At 39.8% G+C, this 27,994-nt stretch overlaps 2 protein-coding genes across 3 annotated transcripts in view; both read right to left on the bottom strand.

Annotated features, from left to right (window-relative positions):
* LOC116039002 (alpha-2-macroglobulin-like) overlaps positions 1-27,994 on the bottom strand; it is a 160,627-nt gene that overhangs the window by 84,656 nt on the left and 47,977 nt on the right. The window lies entirely within an intron of this gene.
* Positions 9,361-27,089, bottom strand: LOC116038992 (alpha-2-macroglobulin-like). Of its 2 annotated transcripts, none has more exons than XM_036001698.1 (36): positions 26,995-27,089; positions 26,661-26,841; positions 26,244-26,400; positions 25,625-25,677; positions 25,174-25,194; positions 24,179-24,344; positions 24,015-24,099; positions 23,765-23,915; positions 23,368-23,485; positions 23,129-23,238; positions 22,863-23,030; positions 22,436-22,663; positions 21,633-21,696; positions 21,401-21,546; positions 20,255-20,404; positions 19,678-19,824; positions 19,468-19,572; positions 19,201-19,346; positions 18,517-18,742; positions 16,988-17,114; positions 16,735-16,856; positions 16,586-16,637; positions 16,145-16,228; positions 15,672-15,848; positions 15,150-15,225; positions 14,814-14,970; positions 13,781-13,855; positions 12,109-12,283; positions 11,825-12,012; positions 11,101-11,313; positions 10,852-10,970; positions 10,530-10,620; positions 10,375-10,443; positions 10,186-10,291; positions 9,971-10,012; positions 9,361-9,535 (listed from the first exon to the last, which is right to left on the bottom strand). In XM_036001698.1, the coding sequence occupies exons 1-36, from the start codon at positions 27,072-27,074 to the stop codon at positions 9,531-9,533; spliced, it is 4,380 nt and encodes a 1,459-aa protein (XP_035857591.1). In that variant the 5' UTR covers positions 27,075-27,089; the 3' UTR covers positions 9,361-9,530. The 2 variants fall into 2 exon arrangements, with proteins under 2 accessions (XP_035857591.1, XP_035857592.1); XM_036001699.1 differs by having other exon boundaries at positions 19,201-19,345; positions 19,476-19,572; positions 26,995-27,074.

The following is a 27,994-nucleotide window of genomic DNA, read 5'->3' as shown; positions in this document are numbered from 1 at the left end:
GAATACAATCCGTCATTGACAAACAATGCGCAATGTTTATAAACGTGTACCTTTCAATTGTGGCGACTCTGACGATCGAATAAGCATCATAACAGCAAATTTATGAATGGGCTTTACGATGAGCGTTCACGTCTAACGATTACAAGTTACAACTTTGAAAACAATTTCAAACATCCAGTGTTATCCCGACAAAACGTTTCCGTGCTTCAACAAAGCGAAAATTTCTGTTGACAAAATAAAGGCCGTTTCACATTGTACGCGGCATGCGCTGCGCTCGCCGTTAGGTTTTCCTATTCCCAACTATATTTGTTGTGCTTGCCGCCAGGCTCAGCGCAAATTTACGTCATACATGCGCCAATATTTGAATGCACGTCACGTCTGCGTCCGGTGTTTACATCAGACGTGCAGTAGGCTACATGCGACATTGTGGATACACAGTAGTGATTTGGTGGAGACGATGTTTCTGTCTTTGAAACATAGGAAAGCTTTGTGCGGTCAAAGTTGAACCATGTTGAACTTTGACCGCGGCACGCGCAAGAGCGGCCAGCGCAAAATGCCACTGGCGCTGCGCTTTGCTCAGCGCAGCGGCAGACCAGTTCTTTTGCGCGCATGCCATTGACAATAATGGGTTTCATAGCGTAGCGCTGCCGTTTGCGCGTACAATGTGAAACGGCCTTAATGCGGCATATACATTTATAAACTAATCCAACGCCGCAGCAGGCTAAAGGGCCATTCACATTGTACGTGCAAACGGCAGCGCTGCGCTGTGAAACACATTATTGTCAATGGCTTGCGCGCGCAAGAACTGGTCTGCCGCTGCGCTGAGCAAAGCGCAGCGCAAGCGGCATGTTTTTTTTTTTTTTTTTTTTTTTAAATCTTTATTTAACAAATTCAGGCCACTTCAAACTTCGTTTGACAGTTAATACATGGAGTACCAAATACAGACTAGGTATCCAACAATAACAAAGAACCAACTGAATTATAAAGAAAAAGAAAAGACAGAAAAGTAAATAAATAAATAGAGGTCTAGTCCACAACCAATATTTGTATGATCTGTAGCACATTCCCTGCTTGTTTAGTTTTTATACGTTTCAAAGATTTCTTATAAATGCGTAATTCATTCATGAACACACAAAATAAGGGTCTCACCTTCAAAAATCTGCATTTGTGGATAAAGTGTTTAGCTAAAATAATCAAGGTGTTTTTTTTTTTGTCCTCCATTAACACTCCCAATTTAATATCCCCATAACTCAAAGACGGTGCTTCTGAATCCTTTACAGAAATCCAATTATTGATCAAATCCCAAAAAGGTTTGGTTACACTACACTCAATAAATAAATGTTCTAAGGTTTCTATATCTGAATCACAAAAAGTACAATTATTCTCCTCAATGTTAAATCTTTGTTTAAGAAACCAATTACATGGATATATATCATTCAACACTTTAAAATGAGTTTCTTTTGCTTTCTGTGAAACAGGAAGAGTGAGATATCTGGTTCTTATTCTCCTTACAATCTCTTCAGGATAGACTTGAAGTAAGTTCTTTCTTTTCAATGGTAAAGGAAATAATACAGATGTAAGGGCACCCCTCATAATTTTGTTTGTGCATTTTGCCACCTTAAAATCCCGGTCCTCTATAAACAGAGAAGGCATGCGTGGTACTACTGCGTCATACTGCAACATGCCTTTAACTAAATTCACCATTGCCTGTGGAATTGCTTTAATGACTACTGAATATTGTTTTTGGGTACACTTCACATAAAATTTACTAATGAATTCATCATAGTCCAAAAAAGTCCCACTTAAATCCATCAAATGTAGAATAGACCAGACACCTCTCTCAACCCAATCACCATAACATAACGATTTCCCTTTGTAAAGGATGCACCGATTATTCCATATTGGGGAACTATGTGGAGTAAAGTTGTGTTTATAAATCATTTTCCAGTATAAGAGAACCTGCTCATGGAATCTAGACAGCTTGACAGGCAGTTTGGTAACATTAAAATCACATCTTAAAAGAAAGTCTATTCCACCACATTTGTCAAAAATCTTAGAAGGAATGTAATACCAGAAATCATCACTATCTTGAATAAATTTTTTTAGCCACCTCAGTTTTATTACTCCGTTCATTGCTTCATAGTCGATCACATTTAAACCCCCTTCTTCTAAGATTTTCACTGCATCACCTTTTCTCAGATAATGATGTCTGTTTTTCCAAATAAATTTGAAATTAGTTTGATTCATTAATTTAATTAGATTATCAGGGATGGCAAGAGAGAATGCAGGGTACATAACTCTAGATAGTGATTCAATTTTAGTAATTAAAACTCGACCAAAAATAGACAGATCCCTCTGTAACCAAGAATTAAGTATAGCTTTGCTTTTCTTTATACCGACCTCAATATTTAGTTCTTCTCTAATTTTCCTATCTTTTGTTATTACTACCCCTAAGTATTTCACTTCATTCTTAACAGGAATATTATACAAATCTACAAGCGGGTGGTCATGTATAGCCATTAGTTCACATTTCTTAAGATTTAAACATAAACCTGAGGCTTTGGAGAATCTCTCTATTCTCTTAATCACCAGAGGGATCTGTTCAGACTTCTTGAGGAATAAGGTAGAATCATCTGCCAGCTGAGAAATAAATAGGCGATTACCTAGCACATTTAAAGGCTCTATATCCGGGCTGTTTTTTATGTGTATTGCCAACAGTTCTGCCACTAAAATAAATAATAACGGCGAACAGGGGCAACCCTGTCAAATACCTCTTTTAACCTCAAACCTTCTAGTTGTTCCCTGGTGGAGAGAAACTGAGCTATTACTGTCCTTATATAACATATTTATGACCTTAATAAATTCTGAGCCAAAACCAAAATACTCTAAAGATCTCAGAATAAATGCATGTTCCACTGAATCAAAAGCTTTGTAAAAATCTAAAAACAAAATAAGACCCCTGTCATCAATCCAGTTGTTATAATCAAGTAGGTCAAGGACCAGTCTAATGTTATTGTGAATGGATCTTTCTTTGAGAAACCCCGATTGAGTTGTGCTTATTATCTGTTCTATACCATCTTTCAACCTATTAGCCATAACCTTAGTAAGTAATTTGTAATCCACATTTAATAAAGTAATTGGTCTCAGGTTATCTATGTATCTTTTGTCCTTGCCAGCTTTAGGTAATAGAATAATAATACCTTGTTTCATAGTTGCTAGTAAATTGTTGTTTTTAATACATTCCTTTAGGGCAGTAAATAATAATTCTTTTATATCTTCCCAGAAAAATTTATAAAAGTTAGTCCATCCTGACCCGGGGATTTTCCCACTGACATTTGCTTTAATGCTATATCCAATTCTTTCAAACTAATCTCAGCGTCACATCGTGCTTTGAACCCCTCCTCAATTTGAGGTATATGTTGTTTAACGCTTTCCAGAAATGATAATGACTCCTCCTCTGAATAAGATGAAGAGTACAGTTTAGAGAAGAAATCATAAATATTTTCATAAATTGCTTTTGTGTCAGAGCATTCTGTATTATTAATCATCAAGACATTTATTTTCTTTCTTTCTTGTCTCCTTCTTTCAAGACCAAAAAAATAAGAAGTATTCTTTTCCCCTTGTTCTATCCATTTAGCCCTGGATCTGATATAAGCCCCTTCTGCTCTCTGGACAAATACCTTATCTAACCTGGCTTGTAAACTTACTAACATTGCTCTATCTTCTTCTGATAAATTAGCTTTTCTACTAAATTCATTAATTTCTTGAACGAGTTTCCATTCATTTTCCTTCTGTTGTTGCCCTCTAATTTTACTATATTTTAGCGACAGACATCTAACCTTGTATTTAAAGTATTCCCATTTCTTACAGCATGTATCAACCTCCACATCGCCCTTAATTTCCCCTATTAAAGCCTTCACTTCCTCAACATATTCTTCTGCATTCAATAAGTCCGCATTAAACTTCCAATAATTCTTCCTAAATGTATGATCGCTTCCTGGTTTCATTGTAATGCCAATTACACAATGATCTGTTAAAGGAGCAGCAGATATTGAAACATCTGTCACAGCACTTATTATTTCTGAAGTGACCAACCAAAGATCTATTCTCAATCTTGATCTCCCATTAGGTGTTATCCAAGAAAACTGTCTTATAAAAGGGTTTTTTTCCCTCCAGATGTCAATGAGTGAATTAACCTGTATGAATTCCTTCAGAACAGTATTATAGTGGAAGTCATTGTAAATCGAAGGACACCTATCGGACCACTCATCCGGTACCATATTAAAATCCCCACCCATTAGTGTAAACCTTATACCATACATTTTGTTATAATCTGCAATAATTTCAGTCAGCATTCCCAGAATTCTTTTGTTTTGGCTAATCGTATTGAACCCATAGATATTAATTAAGATTGCAAATGCCCCTTCTAATTTAACTACTACAGCTATCCAATGACCATCTTTATCCACTTTAGATGTGACTACCTCTCCCGGAAATCCATACAGACATATTGCCACACCCCCAGACCGATTGCTGCCATGAGAAAAAAATATCTCGTCTCCCCACTGTTTTTTCCAAAAAGATGTGTCCTCTTCACATGAATGAGTCTCTTGTAAAAAATATGCAATGTGCTTTAAGTCCCTTGCAAAACAAAAAAATAGCTTTACGTTTTACCATGTCCTTTAGACCTCTTACATTTAAAGATAGAAAAGAAATCTCTGACTTAAGGAAGAACATAAACTAAAGCCAGAGCCAATACCTTAACCTTATATCCCAAAACTTTTTAACCAAAGTATAGAACTAACCTCTTTTTAGGTGCCCTTTCTGCCCAGAGGTTCCTCATCATAAACCACTTAATTTCCCCCTCTTGTATAAAGTCTCTCATATCACCTGTTGAGTCTCATGTCTGTTCTTTCTAAATCTTCTGCCCATTAATGAATCCAAAGAGCCCTCGAAAGTAAGCCTTCTTCCCGGCCCTCCTCGCTTCTTGTATCTGCGGCCATAAAGCTTCTCTGGCCTGTTTCTCAGCCGTGGTTAAATCTTCAGAGAAACGAACCCCCGCTTCCTTGCACACTTCCGACTCCTTCGTCATCCTCCAGATCCCATCTCTGTGTTGCCGTTTCACAAACTGGATAATCACCTGTCGTGTTCTCTTCTCCTCCTTTCTCCCCACTCGATGAGTCGTGTCTACCATCTCCTCCATCTTCTGTGCCCAGAGCGGAGCCACCTTCTTCAGCAGGTTAATCACCTCCTCTCTTGTATTTTCATTTGTCCCTTCTTTCATTCCTTTTATTCTCAAGTTCCACCTCCTACTGTTCCTTTCATGTTCAGCCGTTCTTCCTTTGAGGTCCGCGTTCTCTTTTTCCAGCAGTGTCATTTTCTGTTCTAACTTAACCACTTTACTTTTACATTCTTTGAGTTCTGCTGCATTGAACTCCAGGGCTTTTGCCAAGCTGCCAATCATTACGGTATTCTCTTTGATCTGAGCCTTTATATCTCCAAGTTGTTTCTCCTGTTTATCAAACCTGGTGCCTAGTGTGTTTATTGCAGCCAGAACTGTAGCCATTGAATCCTCCTCATTAGGCCTTATATACTTTCGAACCGGGTGGGAACTCTCCTTGGATGAACAGTCCTCCAACTCTTCAAAGTGCCGCTTGTCCGGTCCCGCTAACGTCTCTTCCATGTCCTCCATCGCATAGTCGTGCTGTAGCAGCGCCGCCGGTACTTTAGCCATTTGGCTAATATTAGCTTCCTTGTTTGTCGTCATTTCCTGACATGTATCGCTGGAAACTTTTCCTTTACCTTTCTTTGGCATTTAAACTTGTACTCAACCACTTTTTGGAGGAGAAACTATCAGTATTTTTAACTTTCGAGGAACTTGAGCGAGAGCTCCAAAAGGCTCGACCGCCTAGTCCGCCATCTTGCCTGTCTCGACCGCGCAAGCGGCATGTTGCGGCTGGCCGCTCTTGCGCGTGCCGCGGTCAAAGTTCAACATGGTTCAACTTTGACCGCGGCATGCGCAAGAGCGGCCGCGGTGCGCTGTGATGTGTCTGAATAAAAAGAAAAAAAGTAAACACCGAACACACAGTGGATCCACAAACGGAACAAGGCTTTCCTATGTTTCAAAGACAGAAACATCGTCTCCACCAAATCACTACTGTGTATCCTACACAATGTCGCATGTAGCCTACTGCACGTCTGATCAATATGGTCTGTGTCGGTACAGGATCCGTTCTACCTGCACGATCCGTTCTGCACATGCGCAAAATGTTCGCGCATGCGCGGTTGTACGAGGATTTACGACACTGCACGATCTGTTCCACACTTCCGGTCGACAGCCAAGCTAACGTTAGTTTAGCTAACAGCTAATTCGGCTAACCGCTAGCTGACAGCTAGATTCAATCTAAAATAACGTTAACTCAACTGCTGTTAGCCTCCACAGGCAAGCTAACGTTAGTTTAGCTAACAGCTAATTCGGCTAACTGCTAGCTGAGACAGCATGTAATAATTTTAAAAGACCCTCAAAATAAAACTTGAAAATAAACGTTGACATATATAACAAACACCTAACATATATAACAGCTGTTACGTCAGTTCTACTTTACTTGTGCTCATTTAAAATACAATCACTCAATACTTGTCTTTATTGTTATTACTGTGAAGTCTTAATTTAGCTGTAGCCTGCTTTTCCCATTACGTTTGAGTTAACGTTATTTTAGACTGAATCTAGCTGTCAGCTAGTGGTTAGCCGAATTAGCTGTTAGCTAAACTAACGTTAGCTTCCCGGTGGAGGCTAGCCATAGGCTAGCGTGGAACAGATCGTGCAGGTCGTATGGATACGTAAAACAGTATTATCTTGCGCATGTGCAGAACGGATCGTGCAGGCAGAACGGATCGTGTACCGACAGTCTGATGTAAACACCGGACGTGTCATAATATAAAACCAGTGGAGCAGTGTGATTGATGACCTTAGTTTATTTTGTATATAATTTTATTGATTTATTTTTGCCTTAAAACTCTATCGGTTGCTGTGTTTTTCCTTATTGGTTGCTGTGGTTTTTTTATATTGTTTGCTGTGGATTTACTTTATTATATTTTGTTGTGGACATTGCATAGTATTGTTTTCCCTCTTTCACGAACTGCAACAACAAACACTAATTGACACACCTGTAGAACCCCATTCACATTAGCGATCTGATTGCCAGCTGATCAGACCACTCCCAATAAAAGGAGGCTAGATCTCTTACTAGAGGAACGCTCTGGACGGATGGACCTACCGTGTGCTGCAGCGGACTGGCTTGCTGAGCTTCTTTCCCCGTGGTGTTGCTGCGGACTGGATCTCCTGTGTCCTGGTGGAGCCGACTCCCAGACTCTGCAGTGTCAACGCTCACAAAACTCCGACTAAAGGGAAGTGGTCCTTTTCTCCCACACTGATGCGTGTGTGTTTTTTTTTTAGCATTTTGAGCTAAAGGAGTCGTTTTTAGTTGTGGTTTATTTCTGTGAAGGTGCCAGATCCAGGGGCCGACGACAGAGCAGCAGAAACGGCAGTATTGTTGACGAGCCCACATGAAGTACAGGAAAGGAAAGTCGTCACTCTAGTCATCCGAGACTGTTTTAAAGTTGCCGGGCTACGAGTAGGCTACCCATTGATTTTACATTTCTCCACTGACAGAAGCAGAACGGCACCACAGAATTCCTGGTCCCGGATCTCTGGATTGGAATAGGTTATTCGAAGCCCCGCTGAAGCAAGACATTCCGGGCCGGCGACCGGGGAAACACGGAGTTGACTCCAGGCTGGACTGGACTCGGGTATTGTTTTACCCTGGGACAGAACATTGGATGATCCATGGTTTTATGGTCTCCCGGGTTTTTATTTGAGGAGATGCCATTCTAATATTGTTTTAAACTTTAATTTTTAACAGAATAAAATACTATTTTTTTTTTATACGAACCTACAGTGTCCTTCTCGCTGTGTTGGTGTGGCCTGGGAATCTAAATTTAGATTTATTTAAAATTAACAGACTTTCATCCATTGCTCTGTTACAGACGCAGACGTGACGTACATTCAAATATTGGCGCATGTATGACGTAAATTTGCGCTGAGCCTGGCGGCAAGCACAACAAATATAGTTGGGAATAGGGAAACTTAACGGCGAGCGCAGCGCATGCTGCGTACAATGTGACACGGCCTTCACGCTGAACCATTGCCCTTGATGGGATGTCTTTATTGATCCATTTCACAAGGTTAGCAAGAAACAGCACTTGCTTGAATTGATGCATTTCATAAGCCGTGCAAAGATACCTCAGACAGTGCAGTAACAGGAGACAACGATGGTGACGGTCAACAGAGTTTCTCGACGTGCTCACCCTGCAGCAATCATCCAAACACTCCGCAGCCCCCGCACAGGTGACTAATACACCCCCGGTGACACCCACAGTAACCAACGACGTCACTATGCGCGTGCACATACACAACAGTGCAAGAAAAAGGAGGAAAGATCATAAAAGACTAATCAAACCCAATTTATGGCTCCTAAAAACCTATTTCTTGGAGCAGACCCGTGATATACAGTAGCATCAAATCATTCCATTAAAGTTGTAATTCTGGTCACCTGGGTAGCTTTAAGTCTAATTTCAGTCAAAACTGAACTAAAAGTAGAGTGAATATTGCATTTTTCAGGTGAACCAAATGTACGCTAATGTTGCCTGCGTCTGCTTGTGTGAATAGGGAATTGTTTGCCAACATGTTCATAAACTAATAGTGTCAGTCTTGTGTTGGCAGCTTATTTGCTACCCCCAAGTGGTCAGAAAAATATGAATACATGCAGGTTTAACACAAATATACACAAGCAGACACTGAATACACAATCCTTAAATGTATGGTTTATTTAAAAAATGTGACTGGGAACACGTCTTCAAGCTGCAACTGAAGAAAAATAAGTCACTTTAAGATTAACAGTCTTCTCAAAATACTTGAGCTGTATTGTATGTGTCTGTAGGTTAAGATGTATGGACTAAGACTATCATTTTGGAAAATAATCTGTTAGCTGCAGCACAAGGGTCATTTGTCTCAGCCTGTTCACCTGAGTTGGTGAGGGTTTATGTACATATAAAAATATATTTGCTAAACTTTGATTTCCAACTGCTTTAGGAGATGGGATTTGTAGATTCTCCAAGAGTCAGAGAGTTTATATATTATCTAAATTATCTAAAGAACACTTTTTGCTTTTGTGACTGCATTTCCACACTAAGCTGAGCTGCACAACTTCTGGTCTTTGGATAAAACACATACCATAAATACACAGCAGAAAGATTAAACAGTGGAAAAAGTTCAACAAAAGACCAGTTTCAAGCGGGACATTAACGTCACATTATTTAATTGTCCATTATGCATGTATTTCACTTCAGACACAGTAGTTACACAGCTGTAAGGGTTTGTGGCAGAATACTAACAAGGAAATACAAACAGACATGGTGTTAAGTACATAATATGTATCTTCTGGACGACTCGAGGACTGACCAGACGCTCTTCAAGCTGCAAAAGAAATAATGAAAAATAAAAATTCAGTGCGAATACCTCGGAAAAGAGGGCAGATGTAACAGTTGAGCAAAATTAAAAGTATTCTCCGGACTCTGCCATTTTTGACCAGCTAACAGTTTGTAACTGACTTGACCAGCTGACTTTGCTACGAGCTAATTGGCTGTTCAAACAGGTGACGTGCCTTACGTTCTAAAACCAGCCAATGGCGACTTGACAAGCTGAGTCGCAGGCGACACCATCAGACTGCTGCAACGTTCTAAAATGTTTTTTCCTCGTTGCAAATATTTGGTGCGAGCTTTACAGTCTACACTAGCTGTATGCTTCATTTGGTTTTAGGTTACAAAATTGGCACTTTTACAATCTCTTAAACAATTCCAGTTTACATCTACATACGCCATAGTGCTTCTGTATGTTATTATAGTTTGTTACCTGCCACACAAGGGTGGATGTATTCTGTATCAGACTGGTCACCTTAAGGGGAAAAAGTAGAAAGTGAGTCAAACTTGCATCATGTGTTCAATAGTCCATAATATTTAACATACTATAAATGACTATTCTGATAACTGTTCAGGTTGTTGTACAGCTACCACGGAGCAGTGTGTGCTGTGACTTCTGTGAATGAGGTTTAGAGAGGACTGATTTACTTGGCTGGTAGTAGTCGTAGATCTTGACCACGGCTGGCTTCAGGTTCTCCACTTGGTGCTCCTGTATGAGCTTTAGGCTGTGGTTGATGCCTGTGTCCTTCGGTAACTGTTGGAAATAAAACAGACGACATGATCAGTAACAAATCTGGAGAGAATCATCTCTTGTTTGTCACTTTAAATCCCTCTCACCTCCCGTATGTACACCAGAACATGATCCTCCTTTTGTTCAACACGATCCACCAGCAGGGCACCTTTGAGCTGTGAGGAGACATTAATCAGCTGTTATCATGACAACAACAACTGACACAAATACTACTCAGTTTAAAGTTACTGTAATCACTCACCATGTTCAAAGACTCTGGGTCTGGGACAAATCCGGAGAGCATTTTGATATCCAGGATAACCATGTTTGTACTGGACTCCTTTCCACTATATCTGTAATGCAAGTACCATAAAAATATGATGTCAATCTGGTGCTTTGGAAGGCTCCATTTACCGTTTGTTTGAGCTGAGTTTTAGCTACCAAGTTACATAAACATTAACATAAACATTCCTCCCCTGTCCATCCACCAACAGTTACATAGTTCAAGCTGGTAGATACAGAGGATTGTTTGCCAAAAACTTCAGTATTTGTCCATGTCGTGGATCTGCTTGTTGATTACTTACAGGGACGTTAGGGTCAGACTGAGTTTGGGTCTTTTGCTGGTGCAGTCGGCCTCTGGTTTGACCTCAACACTGAGAGTGGTAACATCAGCAGGAGTTGGGATGTTATAGACAAGAGAAATCTAAACAAGGAAAGTAATTAATATTCATAAAATGTGAACAAGAATCTCAATAATCTTTTTTGCTGAAGTTGCTTCAAATGTACAGTATGAAGCATCAGGATTGGTGGTTTATGTACATCAAACCACTGACCTGTATTGCAGCACATGCAGTGCCCTTCACCTCCAGGCTGTACTTTCCTGTCACGTCCTGCAGCTGCTTCTCCTGGTAGAGCAGTTTGTTGTTCTGATTCACATCAAACATCAGCTGGCCACTGGGAGACTGGACCGTCACTGTGCTTGAACCCTCTGGACTGAACACCAGAGTGGAGTAGAGAGCCAGAGCCTGAAGAGCCACCACGGTGTCCTAACACACACAAAAGAAAATACCTAATACTTATGTGCTTAAATTTATACAAAAGTAAATGTTCTTTTGTTTACACCTGTAGCAGCTTTCATATGTAGTTCACTTTTATCAATTTCAGGTCTCTCCGATTATTGATTTTCATACAGAAATCAGTTAAGAAAATTACCATTTAAAACATAATAGTATGCACATTTTGTTTTATTTGTAGTTAATGGGCTAAATGTAATTTCCCTTGCAGGACTAAAAAAAGTATTTTTTTTATAAGTGGATAAAAAGCTCCTTTACTTCATAAGCTAAATACAACATCTAAAGAAACATTGAATTGAAGAAGCAGAAAAATGCATTGTCACAAACATGAAAATAGGGCTGTTTTTCTTGTGCCATTGTTTGGGCTTAAGGTCACAGCTAAGCCATACATTTTTAAATAACTTTGTTTGTTCATCTTATTTGTCCCAGAAGAGATTACTGTACGTTTGACTCAAAGTCCAGCTTAACCCTGTCTGGGCTGTACCTGTGTGGAGGAGAATCCTCCATAATAGTTCTGCTGGCTAGTCAGCCATCTAACGATGCGGCTGGCGTAGCCCAGGTCTTCAACAGTCGGAGAGGCACTGAGTTTAGCCAGCAGCACATAGGAGCTGATCTCCACAGACAGAGAGGCTGACGTTTCTGTTGCTGTCTGAGACCAGTGGAGGAAACCTCCTAAAAAACAGCCATCCACAAAGAGACAGACAGGCACAGGGTAAGCTTCGTCACAGTAATGAAGCCAGAATGATTTCCTGTAGGAGGAAGACTCACCTTCTTGTAATACAACAGCGTCTAGGTGCTTCAGTAGGTGAGCACGGGTCTCCATGTCTCCTGCCAGGGTGAAGACGTACGCCAGCAGAGCTGTGGTGTAGGTGTTGCTGAGGTCACTGATGGACTCCTTGAGGCAAGACAAACTAGCATTCACAGGTCCATGAACAGCAGGACCCTAGAACAGATTAAAAGAATACATTGTCTTTCGCTGCTGAGTTTCTGTCCCCAGAGTCAGAACTAAACAGGGGGAAGCAGCTTTCTGTTTTAATGCTCCACATATCTCCCAGAAAACTGCAGGTCTGCCGCAACTCTGTTCTTTTAAAGCAAGGCTGACGACCCCTTTTTGATGCTGCGTCTTTAAATAATTGTTCACTTCTTATACTGCACTGTAACTTCTATTGTTGTATTTTATGTTTTTACATTTTTAATTGTTACTGAAGTTGCATTGTTGAAAATTGGAACTGTATGACAATGTGAGCATTTAATAAAGAAATAAAAAGACCAGTGAGACTCCTTATTAAATGCTCCTTTGGGGCCCCTGGTTAGCTCACCTGGTAGAGCGGGCGCCCATATAGAGAGGTTCACTCCTCGACACAGCAGCTGCAGATTCATCTCCGACCTGCAGCTCTTTGCTGCAGGTCATTCCTCTTCTCTCTCCACTTTCAAGTCTAAACTGTCCTAAATAACTAATAAAGGCCTAAAATGCCCCAAAAAGAGGAAAAAAAAAAAAAACTGTTTTAAATGCTCCTTTGCTCTGCTTTCTGAAAAGATACCTTTTATGATAGAGAGTTTCATACATCACTACAACCTAATACTGGGGTTTCCTGCCTGTACTCAACTAAATGTGTATTTCTACTCCTTAAGTGGCATCAAGCGGTGAGGTTGCAGCAACCAACTGAATACGCCTCCGCTTACCCCCTTCTGTCCAAGCATGTAGGAGAACCTACAGTGGCCTTCACTTCAATGTAAAAACATGAAAGGCCCTCTCTAAAGCCAGTGATTGGTTTGTCCGTTCTGGGAAACATGACGGTGCAACGTGGCGGGCCCCGTGGCAGTGGACCCTGTCACTACCCAATGTGAGTCGAGTGCAGATGTGAGTTGCGCATGCTCAGATTTAAACGGTTTACGGCATAACGTGTCACTGAAATTTGTGAAATCCATAAAATAATGAACTTCTCATTACAAACAGAAGATGGAAATCATTTCAAAAACGTTTTAGCTATCTATGATTGTTTGATTGCTAACGTTAGCTCAAAACGCCATTCAAGTGACAGCCTTTGTTGTGTTTGATTGCTAACATTACAGAAGTCTCTCATTAGCAGGTTCTTGTAGGCTACTCTTCGCAAAGTGACGCATGCGCAACTCACATCTGCACTTGACTCACATCGGGTAGTGACAGATCCACTCCTCATATAGATATGAAGGGCTCATTCTAATCAAGAAAACATCAATTCTGTTTCAGGTGATTATACAATAATGAACATTTCTGCCAATAGACCCCCTACATCCTACACACTGGTCATTTAAAAACAGTAAAAAACCAAAAACATATTGTTATGTTTACAACTACAGTTCAGAATCTTTGGTGCTATGCCATAAATATTTCAATTCAAATTAATGCTACAATGCATCTTACGTACATATACATTCATATTACAAATAATCAACTCACATCTATGGAAGTATTCATCTCCAAGAAGGCAGCAGTGATGTAGGCACTGAGAGTAACTTCATCAGACACACCACCCTGTAAAGAGGAAGCATAAGTAACTAGTGATCTAGTCTGACTCACTGGATGCAGAATGCAGGCCTGTCATTGGCCGCGTATTTCAAACAGTATTCACATCCATAGCTGTTCATTCTAGCATCTTTTTGGGCCCTCCTCACGCGAGGGCCCTGGGCACTTCGGTTAGTATTAGGATTCCCTGGTTGGTGTAATGGAGTCCTAATAGATTTAACTGACCACCTCCACCATAATTCAAACCATAAACTCTCAGCTCAACCTCACACAAGACGACTGATCAGATTGTTTACTATGTAGGTATAAGACTTGATTCAAAGACAAGTCACTTTTGGATTTTAAATCCTTTCAATACATAGGGGGCTCAAATTTGGTAGTTTACCAGATGTGACACTTTGGTAAAAATAAACCTTTATTTAATAAATTGAAAGGAGAGATGGGCAAATGTATTTAGTATATTAGTAAATATGCACAATTTGTATATTAAAAATATATTATTACACATACATATTTGTATATAGACCTACGTATATACAGACATAGATCACTGGACCACCCCACTCAAGTAGACTTAAGTCTTCCTAAGCATTTGTGAAACAGGACATTGCCACTCTTTCCAAATGCGTGTCAGTCGGAAATTGCAAGTACATTTGTGAGTCCCACAGGGCTCTCGCATCCATGAGTCACAATTATGCCATTTTTGATAAGTGAAACCTGTTGAAATTAATCTAAGAGGGAAATATCTCATATTGCAAATTTGAGCTTTTGTGTTGCAAATTTCGTGAAGTGGGCCCCAGTCTGCATTTCTTACTACTGAGACATGAATGAAAGTCCTGATGGTGCATTTCCATTTAACTACTGCTACAGCAAAAGCGTCATTTAGTAAAATTAACATACTGACCTTCTTTAGTTTCAGTTATCAGTCATTGTTATACAAACTCTAGTAAAGAGGGACTTTAATTACCTTCATTATGTTGTGGAAGAGTTTTCCTGACTGTTCAAAACAGCCATTTTTTCGTTGTTTACTTTTCAGCCAAGTCACGGACGCTTCAATGTTCGCTGGGTCAATGTAGATGAAAGACTGGGCTTTGGAAAAAGATCTCAGCACAAATGCTGTCAGCCTGAGGATAATAAAATAAAAGTTAGACAAAAAAAGACAAGAGGAAGCACTTATGATCCGTTTAATGGCTCACGATAATCATCTACTCTACAAGTATAAACTGTGTGTCATAGTAAATGTTGCACATGTCAATATATAATTAATTCTTCTTTGTGGATGATTGACCAGTAATGTTCTCACCAAGTGTTCCCTGGTCCTGCTCCAAATGTGCTGTAAGCACCGTCCTTATCTTTGTAATTTAGCTGTCTCTGGTAGCCTGTATAACAAAAGAAACACGTTTTATAGGGAATTTACAGATTTGATTTCTGATAAGCTCATGATTTTAGGTGAATTTGTTTAAAACAGCTCTGTAAGTGTGAATGTACAGATGTAAAAAAACAAAACAAAAAAACCAACATTTTATGCCTTTACTGGACAGACAGTAAAAAGATGACAGGAAATTAGGGGAGAGAAAGAAGGAATGACATGCACCAAGGTTGCCCTGGTGGCCTAGAAGTTATGGTGTGTGGGGGCCTGTTGTCAGCACCATAACCCAGAGGCCAGCAGGGTGCTCCTGATCTGTAGTCTCTAATATGAATGACGAGCACTGTCAAGCGATTATGCACGCTGCTTATTATATTTTGTGCAACCAGCACCAGAATGTAGCAGACGGTAGATTTGGCATACGTGTTCTTTTAGCTACCAAAGTAAACGGAGACTCACCACTGGTCAGGAAGTTGGTAGCCTTTTCCCTGATGGCTGGGGTCAGCTGCTGTGTGTTTCTCAGGTACTCGAGGATGTAGATGTTTGGGGCAAGGAGCGCCATGTTCTGCTCACCACATCCATACGGCATCTGCAGCAGCCCATCCAGGTTCTTCAGAGCCCGGCCCAGAATGTCACCTGCCCAAAAACACGGAATCACTGAGACCGAACACGTAACTAACCTGACCTTTACTTTCTACTGGGGCTTGAAAGACAAACTGTATGTTCTTATGTTGTTATACCACCTTTTGTTAATCCCGACTATATGAATATGATGAAGGTATAAATGCACTTGGTATTTTGACTTTACATTGTTCAATTGATTCATTTTCATTCTAACCACAGATTTTTATTTTTGATGGAAGCCTGTTCCCTTCCTAGAATTTTCTTGGTTAAAGCAACTCTCAATTAAAATGAATTTTCTATTAATTTACCAAGGACTGATACTGAAGCACGGGCAGATCCATCAATCACGTTCTCAGGGAGTTGTATGTTCATTTCCTCTGTCAAAGCTTCCCCTGTGAACAGAGAGAGAGAACAAACACTCAGCACTAAACCAAAGATGTCTTTTAGATTAAATGGACAGTTAGTGGATCATGTATTGAAACAGGTCAGACTGGATTAAGAAAAATAAAATCATAAAAATGGAGGGTTCTTTCATTAGGTTGATAAAAATGTATTTAATTACAGTAAATCTAACACCTGTGCTAACCTTGACAAATCTGCCATAATCACACTGAAACTAAGTGCAATCTGCAAGTAGTGAAGGTCTCCATTACATGTTTTTAACATGCCATCTACTCAACTTCTCCTAACTTCCCGTATTTGTCTTTTCACATGTTTGATGGGCCAGGCCTGGTGTAAACCGTACTGACCTTTTGGGCAGAGCAGCCAGTTGTAGGTCTTTGTCATCTCAGTTCCCTCAGCCTGAGAGGGAAATAAATTATGTGAGTTACACTGAGTTTCCATTTGGTTAATGGATAAAAATGTTCTCCCTTTATCATCTTGTTTTTAAGTTACCAACCTTTACTATGAGAGATCGTGTGACCACGTCAATTCGTCCCCTTTCAGGCACGCTCACAATCTCATTGTCACATGAAATTTGGGATGTCACGGCCTCAGCACTCACTGACACATTTACAACTCCTAAAAAGAACAAACAGTGTGAAACTTGATTCAGAACAACATTTTGTCACTAAGGTGGATCTCACCGATTTAACAGATCAAAAAGGGCTCCTCCACCTCGGCAGCTTTGTGGATAAAAGCTTGACTCTCACCTAAGACTGAGGGGGCCATGGTCCAGCTGAGGGTCTTGCGCTCACTGCCACGCAGACAGGATGTGTACTGGTCACCAGAGAGGGGGGTGAGGGTGTAATCTAAGGAGGGGGTTGGAGTCACAGTGACCTGTTCAAGAGAGAGAGAAGAATATATTTTAAAACTGGAGATTTATGGCAAATGCAAAAAACTGTTCAAACTGCAGCAAAAGGATGCAGCATTTAACCTTTCCCCGGTACATCTTGCAAATGTTTTTGTTCCAAATAAAAAGGAGACAACTTATTATCGAGCAGTTTGAAGACTGACTTAATTAAGAAAAAATAGGATTATTCCTAATATTTACTTGAAACTTGGTGAGTGAGTTGACAGGACCGGCTGGAGAGGTGGGTGAAGTTAAACAGCAATCAATTACAGGTTTCAATGTTTTAAAAAGGTGCCTTTGATTCCACATTGAAAAGGGAGTGGGTAAAATCTAATACAATCATAATAATTTTATTTATATAGCACTTTTCAAGCATTAAGCTTTCCAGATTAAAAGATTTACAGGATATGAATTCGGAATCAGAAACCAATGTAAGTCCATCTACACCCCCCCCCCCCCACCCCCCCTGAACGAACAGGGCTTTAGAAATCAGTTCAATCAATTATAGTAGCAAAAAGAGGAAATACGCAGTGTTGCGAGAATGGAAGAGAAGACAGTTAAGTGTAAGCCATCTCATAAAAATGAGTTTTAAGGAGGCGTTTAAAAGCTGCTGTGGAGTCAGCCGATCTCACACTGAGAGGAAGGCTTCTCCAAAGCCGAAAACGCACGGTCACCCTTTTCAGTCTGGTTGGTGGAGTAGCTAAATAATTTTGATCAGCTGATCGTAGGGGCTTGGCTGGGCCTTAAGGGGTTAAAAACTCTTTAATGTAATCTGGGGCAAGACCATGGGTTACCTTGTATGTAATTATTACAAATTTTAAAAATGTATTAATGGGCAACCAGTGCAGTGATGCAATCTGTTTAATGAGAAAAAACAGTTGTCTTTAGTTTCAACTCATAAGTATGTTGTGCGGATTGGATTCATATGTGTATACACACATTATATACACAGCACATACATTCTGTCCTGTTATTTATGAGCTTTATTTTTTCTTCCAAATAATGCAAAAACTAATAGCACAAACAACCAGTGAAGTAGTGATTCATCAAATGATCACAGGTATCACAAAAGCATAAACTGCATTAATACTGGATGAATTTCCATCTAATTCAGTACATTTCCACCACAGGAGGATTGTGGGTGATCCCTTAACTTTTTATCTAGATTCACTTTGCCAAGCACTTAGCTTTACGACCAAAATACCTGCAGACCAATCACCATCTTACTGTACTTTGTGTTTTGTGCCAATTAGCCAATTTTAGATGCTAACACAATAAAGGTGGTGAAAATGGCAAACATGACACCTGCTAAAACATCAGCATGTTACCATAGCAGGAATGTTAGCATGCTAACATTAGTATTTATAGGTCATAAAAAAAAAAGATTACCATGATGCAGCTGGTCAGGTAGTTGAAGGTGGTTGCCTTCAGTTCAAAGTGCTCCCCCCGGATGATGGAGTAGGGCAGGCTGAGCTCCAGGAAGAAGGGCTGGAAGACGGTGATGTTTTTACGTGGAGCCAAGCCGAAACCCTGAGGAGACAGACAGAAAGCCTCCGTCTCCCAGGTGGTGATGGTGTCCGGGACAGTGAGGGACACATCCTTCGTTCCAGACTCTCTGGATCAGAAGATACACAGACGCATACGGTGAACTTGAACATACTCGCATGAGTCAGATTAGTCAAAAAAACAACTATGAGTAGATTACTAATGTGAAGACTTAATTGCAGTAACACCACCACATTGTAGTTACTGTTACCTAAAAAGAATGTGGAAATGTGAAATTGTTTCATATGCTGCATCGTTGAGATCTCAGAAACTCAAATAAATGCAGTTATACTGGGTTTAGTGTGTACTCTAGCCCAAAAAGACCATTCCCCATACACAATTTTAAAAGAAAATCACCTGTAAAATGACATACATTATGCTAAAATAAAGGAGCAGTGCCAGTAAATTACTTTCATGCCATTCACGTGTGGAGGGAGACAGCAGGAAGTCCGAGAGAGACTCGGGTGCACACACAAATGCCCTCAAACACACATAGGACCATCAAAACCCTCTGTGGCAAAAACTAACCCAACTTCTACCAGGTCCCATATCCAGGTCTCAGGGAAGAAAGTGCGGACTGTCACTAATGGTGAAATATCAGGAGATGGCATATTAGGAGCCCCAGCACCTTCAGGGACAGGGAAACCGGCTGCCATTACTTCTTTCCTTATGGCTATGGTAGGAAAAAAGTAGAACATATTCCATTAGGTAAAAACCAAAGCAATGACACACTGACCTGTTTTAATGAGTAAGTAAATATTCAGCATGCATCACTTGATGGAGCAAAAAAAATAAAAAGTCACCATAGTAACCATAGCCCTGGTAGTATTCTTTTCCTTTGTATTTGAGGCATGAAGGAACTCGGATATCCAGGTTTGTTGCCATCTTCATCCCTACATTCTAGATAATCCAACAACAAACAGGCATCACTGAAAAGTTGATAAATGTGCAACAATAACTTTAGTAATTTTTTTTATTTTGTACACTCATTTGTGCAGGAAGTACCTGGAAAACTGTATAAGCATCAGCTGTTCCATCACCATTGGGGTATGGCAAAACATCTCTTCTCGGTCTCACAGGCAAACACTCTACACTATCTTCAATGTCATATGGAATATACGACAATTTTGTGACAGGCAACAATTGAAATATCTGAAAAGAAAGGTTTGGTTCAAAGTTATAAACTGACAATGTTTGATGTTCTATGATGATCTGACAATTGGGAAACTCTTGGACACTAAGGCCTACTCTTATATCTTGAAACGTGGATGTAAAGTATATTTGTCAAATCATTGCCTTTATCCATAAGGCAGATTCTTACAGAGGGCTACACCTCACATAGGTGATCATAATCTTATACTTTAACATTTTCATAACAGCATGCTTAAAACTGGGTAAAAAGAACAAAATCAGCTTTGAGCGGAATTGCACAGTTGATAACAATGTACAACTGGTAGAGAGAGAAAAGGAAGAAAGATTAACCATGGCACAAGTAGATAACAGTAGAGTAAAAATGTGCAAAAGATTATGCAGAGGTAACAAATTATGTATGCATATAGTTTTGGTTGATTCCAGTAGTTACCTTGTCTGCATCCAGAGTCTTCCCTGGCTCCTTGATGAGGACGCTCTGGTCAACAGCGCTCACACCACACAGAGATTCTGGCTGGGCGGTAACCTGCATGATGGTCTCCTCTCCTGGGACAGCCGAGGTCGGACAAAACTCCAGCGACACCTGACACAATCAGAAAAGACACATCTCACCATCTGGACTTTAGTGGTAGATGAGAACCTGGGATCTTTTCAACCTGACACAATCGTGCATTTTTTTTCTCCCAGATTGATTTTTAAATCAGAAGGCCTGTTCTTAAAAGATTGTTTTTGACAGTAGGAAATGGGGGGAGAGACAGAGCGGTCTACATGCAGCAAAGGGCCACAGGTCGACTTAACCCAGAAAGCTACCAAGGACTCAGCCAACATGGGGCACATACTCTACTGGGTGAGCTGGAGGTCGGCCCATCAGGAGAGCTTTTTGATGAAACCACTGATCTTCTCTTTGAGCCGACATCCTTCTGTTGGTGATCGGAAGTGCCTAGCAGGGAAACTGCCTCACTCCAGGCCCACACAGCGATTTCACTAGAAAGCATTTTCCTGTCAGTGGAATGGCCACATGGCAGTTGGTCCTGTCGACGCTTAATTGCTCATAATGCATCTAATGTTATTTTGGAGGTATGATATTATTGTCAGTCCGCATTCGCTGCTCTGCTAAGGTTGGTGCTTCCTTTTCAAGGAGTGACAGAGTCAGAGCCTAGAGGCCAAAAATCAATGCTGCATTTATTAAACTTTTACATAAACCATTCCACCTAAATTGGCTGGCATGACATCAGACAAGGGAAATGCTTAATGCATAAATAATGTTGTGTTAGTATAACTAACTAAGACTGCATATGGATTATAGCACCCTACCCATACAATAGAGTTAGAAAAGGTTGTCCGTCATGACAGAAAATAGACGTTGCCCCAACATGTAGGAGGTTAATGTAATTCATTTCAGTGGGATACTTAAAAATTGCTCCAAAAAATGTCTTCCATAGATAACCGGCTTTTTTTCCTCAAGAAAAGGCTACATGCTATATTGATGTTTTGTAACAACCAACAAACACTTTGATTCTGCACCTAAAATCTGACAAGAACAGCCTTTGCCACATGTCTTCGTTCTTCTCAGGCTGACCTTTTGACTGAAGCATTTCTCAGTAGAGAAGTCAGCGCTGTTGGCGATCACAGTCTCACTGGGGAGGATGGCATAAGCCACAACCTGGACGTCTGGTGCCATGTCTGGAGACACCGTCAGCTTAAAGGACACCTTGCCCTCATTCACTGAAACATGAACAATCACTGACATGACTCCATAGATCAATAGATGCTAATTCAAAAGATCATTTAAGACAAGTCACTTTGCTCACCCAATTTATCTTCGACTTCGACCCGTTCAACTCCTTGTAAAACAATGGCTCCTCTTGATAAGACCTGGGAAATTTGAAAGACAATGAAAAAAGAATGAGTAATGCAACATCACCTGTCTGCTGTGAGGTTCTGTCATGTGATTAAGTACATAGCTGAATATGTTTATATGGTTCATGTCAAAAAGTTTTCCATTTAAGTCACAGTTGAAAAAGGAGGAGTTATTCAAAGGCAACATCAACATATCCAGAGCAGGATATTTAATGAGATACTCAGTAAAATGTAATAACATGTTACCTTGCATAAGTCAGCATTGGTTGGGGGCTGAAGACTACAAGTTTCAACATGATAAAAGTCTGGGGGTGTGGAACCCTTCAGCTACATTAGCCACTACTAGCATGACACACCCAAATGTCCGACCACTTTCAGTGGTTGAGTTGCATTACGCATCGAATTTGATCCTTTTCCCTAAACGGTCATTTGTGATTCTCCAGTGGCTTAATCGCACAGACTGGATATTTAGCTTGACTCGCTCAGTTTAATATTTGGATGAAGGTAGTAGAAACTCAAATCTGGAATTTCTTTTGCAGATTTCTTTTACAGTGTTTCCAGTACAGTGCTTGCAACGGTAAACAGGGTTGGCCCTAATGTTAGCTGTCAAACTCTATTTCTCAATGTTGTCAATGCTTAAATGTTAACATGTAGCACAAAATCTCCTGGGTAGTGATGTAAAGTTGTTTTAAAAACATCTTCCCCATGTCCATGTCTCTGGAAGTGGTGAGAGGAAAATAGTTCAACCACTCACCAGATACATCACATCCATAAAGCCCTGGGCCTCTCCAACTACGGTGTACTGGATGGAGATGTCTTCTTCTTTGTCACAGGAAAGTGGTTCATCCTTCTTCTTCACGTCCAGGAAGCTGACTGTTTTAGTATCAGGAGAAGAAAGTGTGGCCAAAGACACTGTGTGATCTTTAGAATCATAGTATGGCGTTCTGTAAGGAGGGTAGCCCAGTGTCGGTGTGTCGCTAACCTAGAGAGCAGAGAGAAAAAAGAAAAAATATAAATGTGATGGTGGTTGAAGTAGAAGAATACCTATGGCACATTGGTCAGTTGCAGCATATTGAGAAACCATTTTAGGTTTTAGATTTTGGACTGTTTATCATCTTCATGAAAGTTTTATAATGTGGCTAGCAAATGTTGGGTTACAGATTGTAGTTTCTACTTCTTACTTGTAAGTGGATGTCCCCTTCAAAGTCAGCTGTGCTTAATGAGAAAGTGGCGACACCATCACTGTCCGTTGTGAGATTCTGTAACCAACGTGCTGACCACCTTTCACCCTCAAACAGGAACACCGGCATGTCAGGAATGGGTGTATTATTGTAATAAACTGCTTTAACCTGTTGGAAGCACAACGTTTTAACACCGAGAATGCACACTGCTTCAGTTGCACTGTGTATAGAATCACATTGAAGAAGTGAAGACCAAATGCACTTACTTTTCCTTCCACATTTGATCCTTTGTTATAAATCTTGGGGGTGTCAGTGAAAGACAGCTTTCCAACAACATATGAAATCACCGTAGTCTTCTCTTGGGAGCGTGAAATACCTGTACAAGAAGTCTTCATGTTACAACAATGTGTACGCCATATTGTTTCAATACATGGCATAGTAATATTGTTATTATAGGCCTACTAACTCTTTTTAAAATATAAGTACAATATATGTTATGACTTGCCTGTCCCCTCCTCTTCCATATTTGCACTGAGTTGCAGTACATCTCGCAGCGCCTTTTGGTCAATTTTTGTGAAATTTGACATTGTGAAGATAAAAGTGGCACAGCCTCTCTTATTCGTCTAGAAAGCACAATAAAATAAGATAAAAAGAAAAAGTGAAGGACATTTCAGACTTTCCACACGTCATCACCATTACTTCCTAAAAAACTTTTAACTGTCAAATCTTGTCTAACTACTATCTCATTGTATAAAAGAACTTTTACGCTCCTCAATTTGTACATTAGACTGACAAGACAGATGACAATATGTAGTTTTAAATGTGCACAGTGTACATTATGTAGGAGGATATGTAAGGTCTATGCACCTTGCTTCATGAGACTGTCACCATAGCTACTGTACCTGCTTTGTCTCCTCGTAGCAAGGCATCTGTATTTCAGGGATTCCCTCTGGATGTTCAGGGGTGATTACAAGGGGTATACCAACATAAGCATTTAAAGGTCGGCACACCTTAAAGTCAACACTGCCTGGCACAGGCTGGCCGTATGTATACCTAAATAAATGGAAAAAAAACCATTAAAAAGAAACCATTCCCTAAACTGGACCTATTTTAGATTATTTAAGAGTAATGAGCAAAATAGCTTTTACTTACGTTGCACATACTTCAGCCTTGATTTCTTCCTGATTAATACTTACTTCATCAGATGCATTTAATTTTACATCAAATTTAGGCAAAACTGGGGACAAAATACGATCATTAGAACTTTTGCTTCATTACACATGGATTGAAATGGATGGTAATAAAAACTAACTTACCGTATTTTTCCACCTTGAAGCTGTGTTGTATTTTATCTAACCCAATCGACACAGTAACTTGGTAGGCTCCTTGACGGGCCTCAGAGTTCAAGGCGTAAGAAAGCTGCAATATCTTACTATTGGATGTTTCATTCAGCCACTGTCCAATCCTGTTGCTGTTAGAATCCTGTTAAGTGAAGTAAAGAAGAACATGTGACAATAGGAAACTCATGAATACAGGAAGAGCGGCATTTCTTCTTCAACAAGATGGCAGATAAAACTGGGCCATGGTGTAAAGTTGTACAAATAGGAAAAATATAAAAACGTGACGCAAACACACAAGTGTACTGGTAGGCTAATATCAGTGCCCATTAACAGATATATTGGTCTTAGTGTATAATGGGCGTTTGTACAGAATTTGCTGCAAAAGTAGATAAATATTTGTCTTATTTCCTTTTTAAAGCAAGTTTTATGTAGTATGACAAATCCATCTTAACTTTTGGTCCACTTACTAGCTTGTATTAGCTAGTCTTGGAGTTTGTGCAATGCAACAAAAAAAACCTCCCATCTACTGATGAACATTAGAGGCTGTTAATATCTTCAGAAAATGCTCGTAAATGGACCTTGAGTTAAGGTTTTTGTCAAACACTTTTTGACACTGAACACTGATTTTTCATCAAAAAATGCAGCATGTAAAACAAGAATTTTGGTGTCCAAGGTCAAGCATGAATTCTTACACTTTACTGTCATCGTTCAAGTTGTAAAATAGGCCTCCACACAACGCACTGTGTGTTTGTCACATTTGACATCAGAATCAGTGAAACATTCCATAAAGCTCGGGCCTGACAGCTTATTGGTCACTTCATGTTTTTAGGAGATTAACATGCTGAACTTTTATAGCCTAATAAGTCAACTGGAGCATTTTGCTTTAAGGTATTTGTATTAGAAAACTTAAAAAAAAATTTAACTTTCAGTTTAATATACCCAGTATGTTAAAGTGTGGATATTACTCTTACCTCAATTTCGATTATATTGTACTGTAAAGAAAGAAAGAAAGATTTGTTAGAACAACCTGCTTTCTATTCCTCTGATCACACTGTCATGAGTTAAAGACTTGAGCTCTTATATTTATTCTGATTTATAGTTTTTCTGGAGAAAAGAAATACAGTTCTATTGTAATCTTTAGTATAGATTCCACAGTTATTTTTCAATTAAATGTGATAATGTATGACAAAATGTTGCAAAATGAGAAACATGTGTTGAATGGATTTATTACTGGGTCAGCAACCTTCAAAGCAGCTTGGTAGTTTACCTAAAGGGGCTGTGGTTGTACTATTGACCCAGAGCTTCACCAGGAGCTCATATTCTGGTTCAATCAAAACTAAAACCTGCACCATTATCAAACCATATCACTGATACGGTTTATGAAAGAGACTTAAAGAAAGGAAAGACCGTTCAAACACTCACCAGCTGATTGACAGGTCTTAACTTGGTATCCAGTGTGATGACTCTGAAATGCACTGAGAGACATGCAGAGAGATTACATGAAGCCTTTACAGCTCTTCTACAGCAGTGTTAAACATCCTAACAGGCCAGTGATTGGTCTTCTGTTAACTGTTATACAAATAAAAATAAATTGATAGTTTACTATTGGTCTTCCCTCTATTGTCTGCCATAGAACTGCACACATTGTAAGTAATCAGTGGAAAATTTCCCAGTATCCCAAGAAGGAAACCTCACTTTTAGCTCAGTGTGCATAATTAGTATTAGCATGATATTGTGGTAATACATTTTATACGCAGTGCTGCATGCACTGCAATTTGTAAAGAGGAAACTTGTCTATATATGGTACCATATTATGTACTACGTCTTTGATTTGATTTATTTGCACAATAACCCAAAGGGGCATAAACAGGACAACATAAGAAAAGAAGCTTATAGAAGGAATCTCACCTTAATCAGTATTATAAGCAAATACAAAAGTCAAGTAATCTTCATAAGTAACCAAGCAAACATAGATTAAAAAAGCAAATATATATAAAGTAACCAACATATATCAAGTAAAAACCCATCAGCTCAAAATTACCCGTTTGTCCTGGGAGGTAGATTGGTTTATCTGTTTGGATGAATGTCATTGGTCGATAGACTTTGATCTTAACTTTTCGGACTTCTTTAGAGTAGAATGTGTCGCCTCGTACCTCCACCACAAAGTTCTGCACCACTTCATCCTGCACTAAAGGAACCTGTGACAGAAAGCTATTTTATAGACACCGAGAGCCATTACATCCCATTAAACAATTTTTTATGAATCTTTAACTTGAGCTGTTGTAACTTAAATGGTTAAAATCACATATTACAACAGCAGTTTACACAATTTATTATTTATTTATATTGAGTGCTTTCCTTTACAAATCTATGTGTGGTTCTGTATGTGTTATGAAATCCCATCAATGTTTTCCAACTCAATTTTTCGAAATCAATCAAAATCAGGAAAGCTGCTGACCTTAAATTCAGTGCAGGTATGAAATTCTTTACTGGACGACTTCTTCAGAAGGATTGTATTCGCCTCTTGGCACATCAGAGTGACGCTCATTTCCAGAGTCTGGCTGGGCTCCAGGAGACTCGCACAGAATTTGGTCTCAGCTCCAGATTCAAGAATTGCAGGAATGGCTACTATGTACTGCCTACAGCCACAGACACACATACAGTACATATCTCACTGGATCTGACATGGAAATAACCCCAACCCAGAAGATTATGCAGCATAAAATCCTTAACCATGATCAATTCATTCAATCACAGGCTATTATTATTTTTTAACTGTAGAGGTAACTTACGGTCCTGCCACCGCTTGGCCCACGCACATCCAGCTCAAGAAGACACACAGTTTCCACATCTGAATCCCAGGACGACCCATGACTGAATGAGATGATCCTGAGTCAGCATCTGTTTAATAGTCTCTGATAGAGAATCCCACGCCCACAAACACACCCCTACATCCCCTCTATTTGATTTTAAGGTAACCCATTCAATCATTTATAGACTTCATGTTGTGGTGTGTAAAATGTAGAATAATGTTCTTACTAATTGCAGATACATATAATAATAATGTAAAAGGTTTCCATAAGAGACCAAGTGTGTTTTTTGTATGCTTATTGCACAGAGTTGTGTCCTGTCATAGAGCCGGTGGTTCCCCAAACAAAGGAAACTCTGACGCACAGATGGTTTAGCTTAATCGGTAAATATAAGATAGTTAGGGTCACAGTGGCCTCGAGCAAAGTACATTGAGTAATAATAACAAGTGAAACAGGAACAGAACGTACCGCTTTGCGTGAGCGCAAATGAAGACAAGACAGCACAGTGGCCCCCACCCTGCTGTGTGTTGTGTGAAGATAACACTCGCTGTGCTGGAGAAAAGAGGGGGCCCAAGAAAGAAAGTATAAGAGATGAGGGGAAGTAGCCTATAGATCGGGGCTCACGAGGTCTGACAATCTAGAGATACCTGGACTGGCTCAGGCTTTTTGTCTGTTGCTAGGGAAACTTAGTCTCTGTGTGCTTTGTGATCCTACAGATCTGTGTATTGAAACTCCGATGCTTGACTGATTAAACATGTATAACATGTACAATGTATTTGTCTTTATCTTATCAGCTCATTTGGCTCTTGCTTAGGATCAATGTAATTCACATTTAATGAATGCGCTGGGATATATAGGTCTTTTATTAGACACATTGTCCCAAAAGGGGGGACACAGAGGAGGAAATCCCCAACAAAGGCTAACTGCAATTTATGGTTTAATTAGGCAATGTTTGAAGTCCAGAAAGTTTGTCATTCTAACT

This window comes from Sander lucioperca, chromosome 5 (assembly GCF_008315115.2).
Source record: "Sander lucioperca isolate FBNREF2018 chromosome 5, SLUC_FBN_1.2, whole genome shotgun sequence".
Taxonomy (NCBI): Eukaryota; Metazoa; Chordata; class Actinopteri; order Perciformes; family Percidae; genus Sander; species Sander lucioperca.
This window is presented reverse-complemented; position numbering and strand designations above follow the sequence as displayed.

What these genes read in the sequence shown, in the direction of transcription:
- LOC116038992 (XM_036001698.1), bottom strand. Translation starts at nt 27,074, where the DNA reads ATGGGTCGTCCTGGGATTCAGATGTGGAAACTGTGTGTCTTCTTGAGC. An exon ending in CTTCAAGGTGGAAAAATACG is followed by an intron (nt 24,100 to 24,178) that starts GTAAGTTAGTTT and finishes TTTTGTCCCCAG; the next exon opens with TTTTGCCTAAATTTGATGTA. An exon ending in CGAAGTCGAAGATAAATTGG is followed by an intron (nt 21,547 to 21,632) that starts GTGAGCAAAGTG and finishes TTCATGTTTCAG; the next exon opens with TGAATGAGGGCAAGGTGTCC.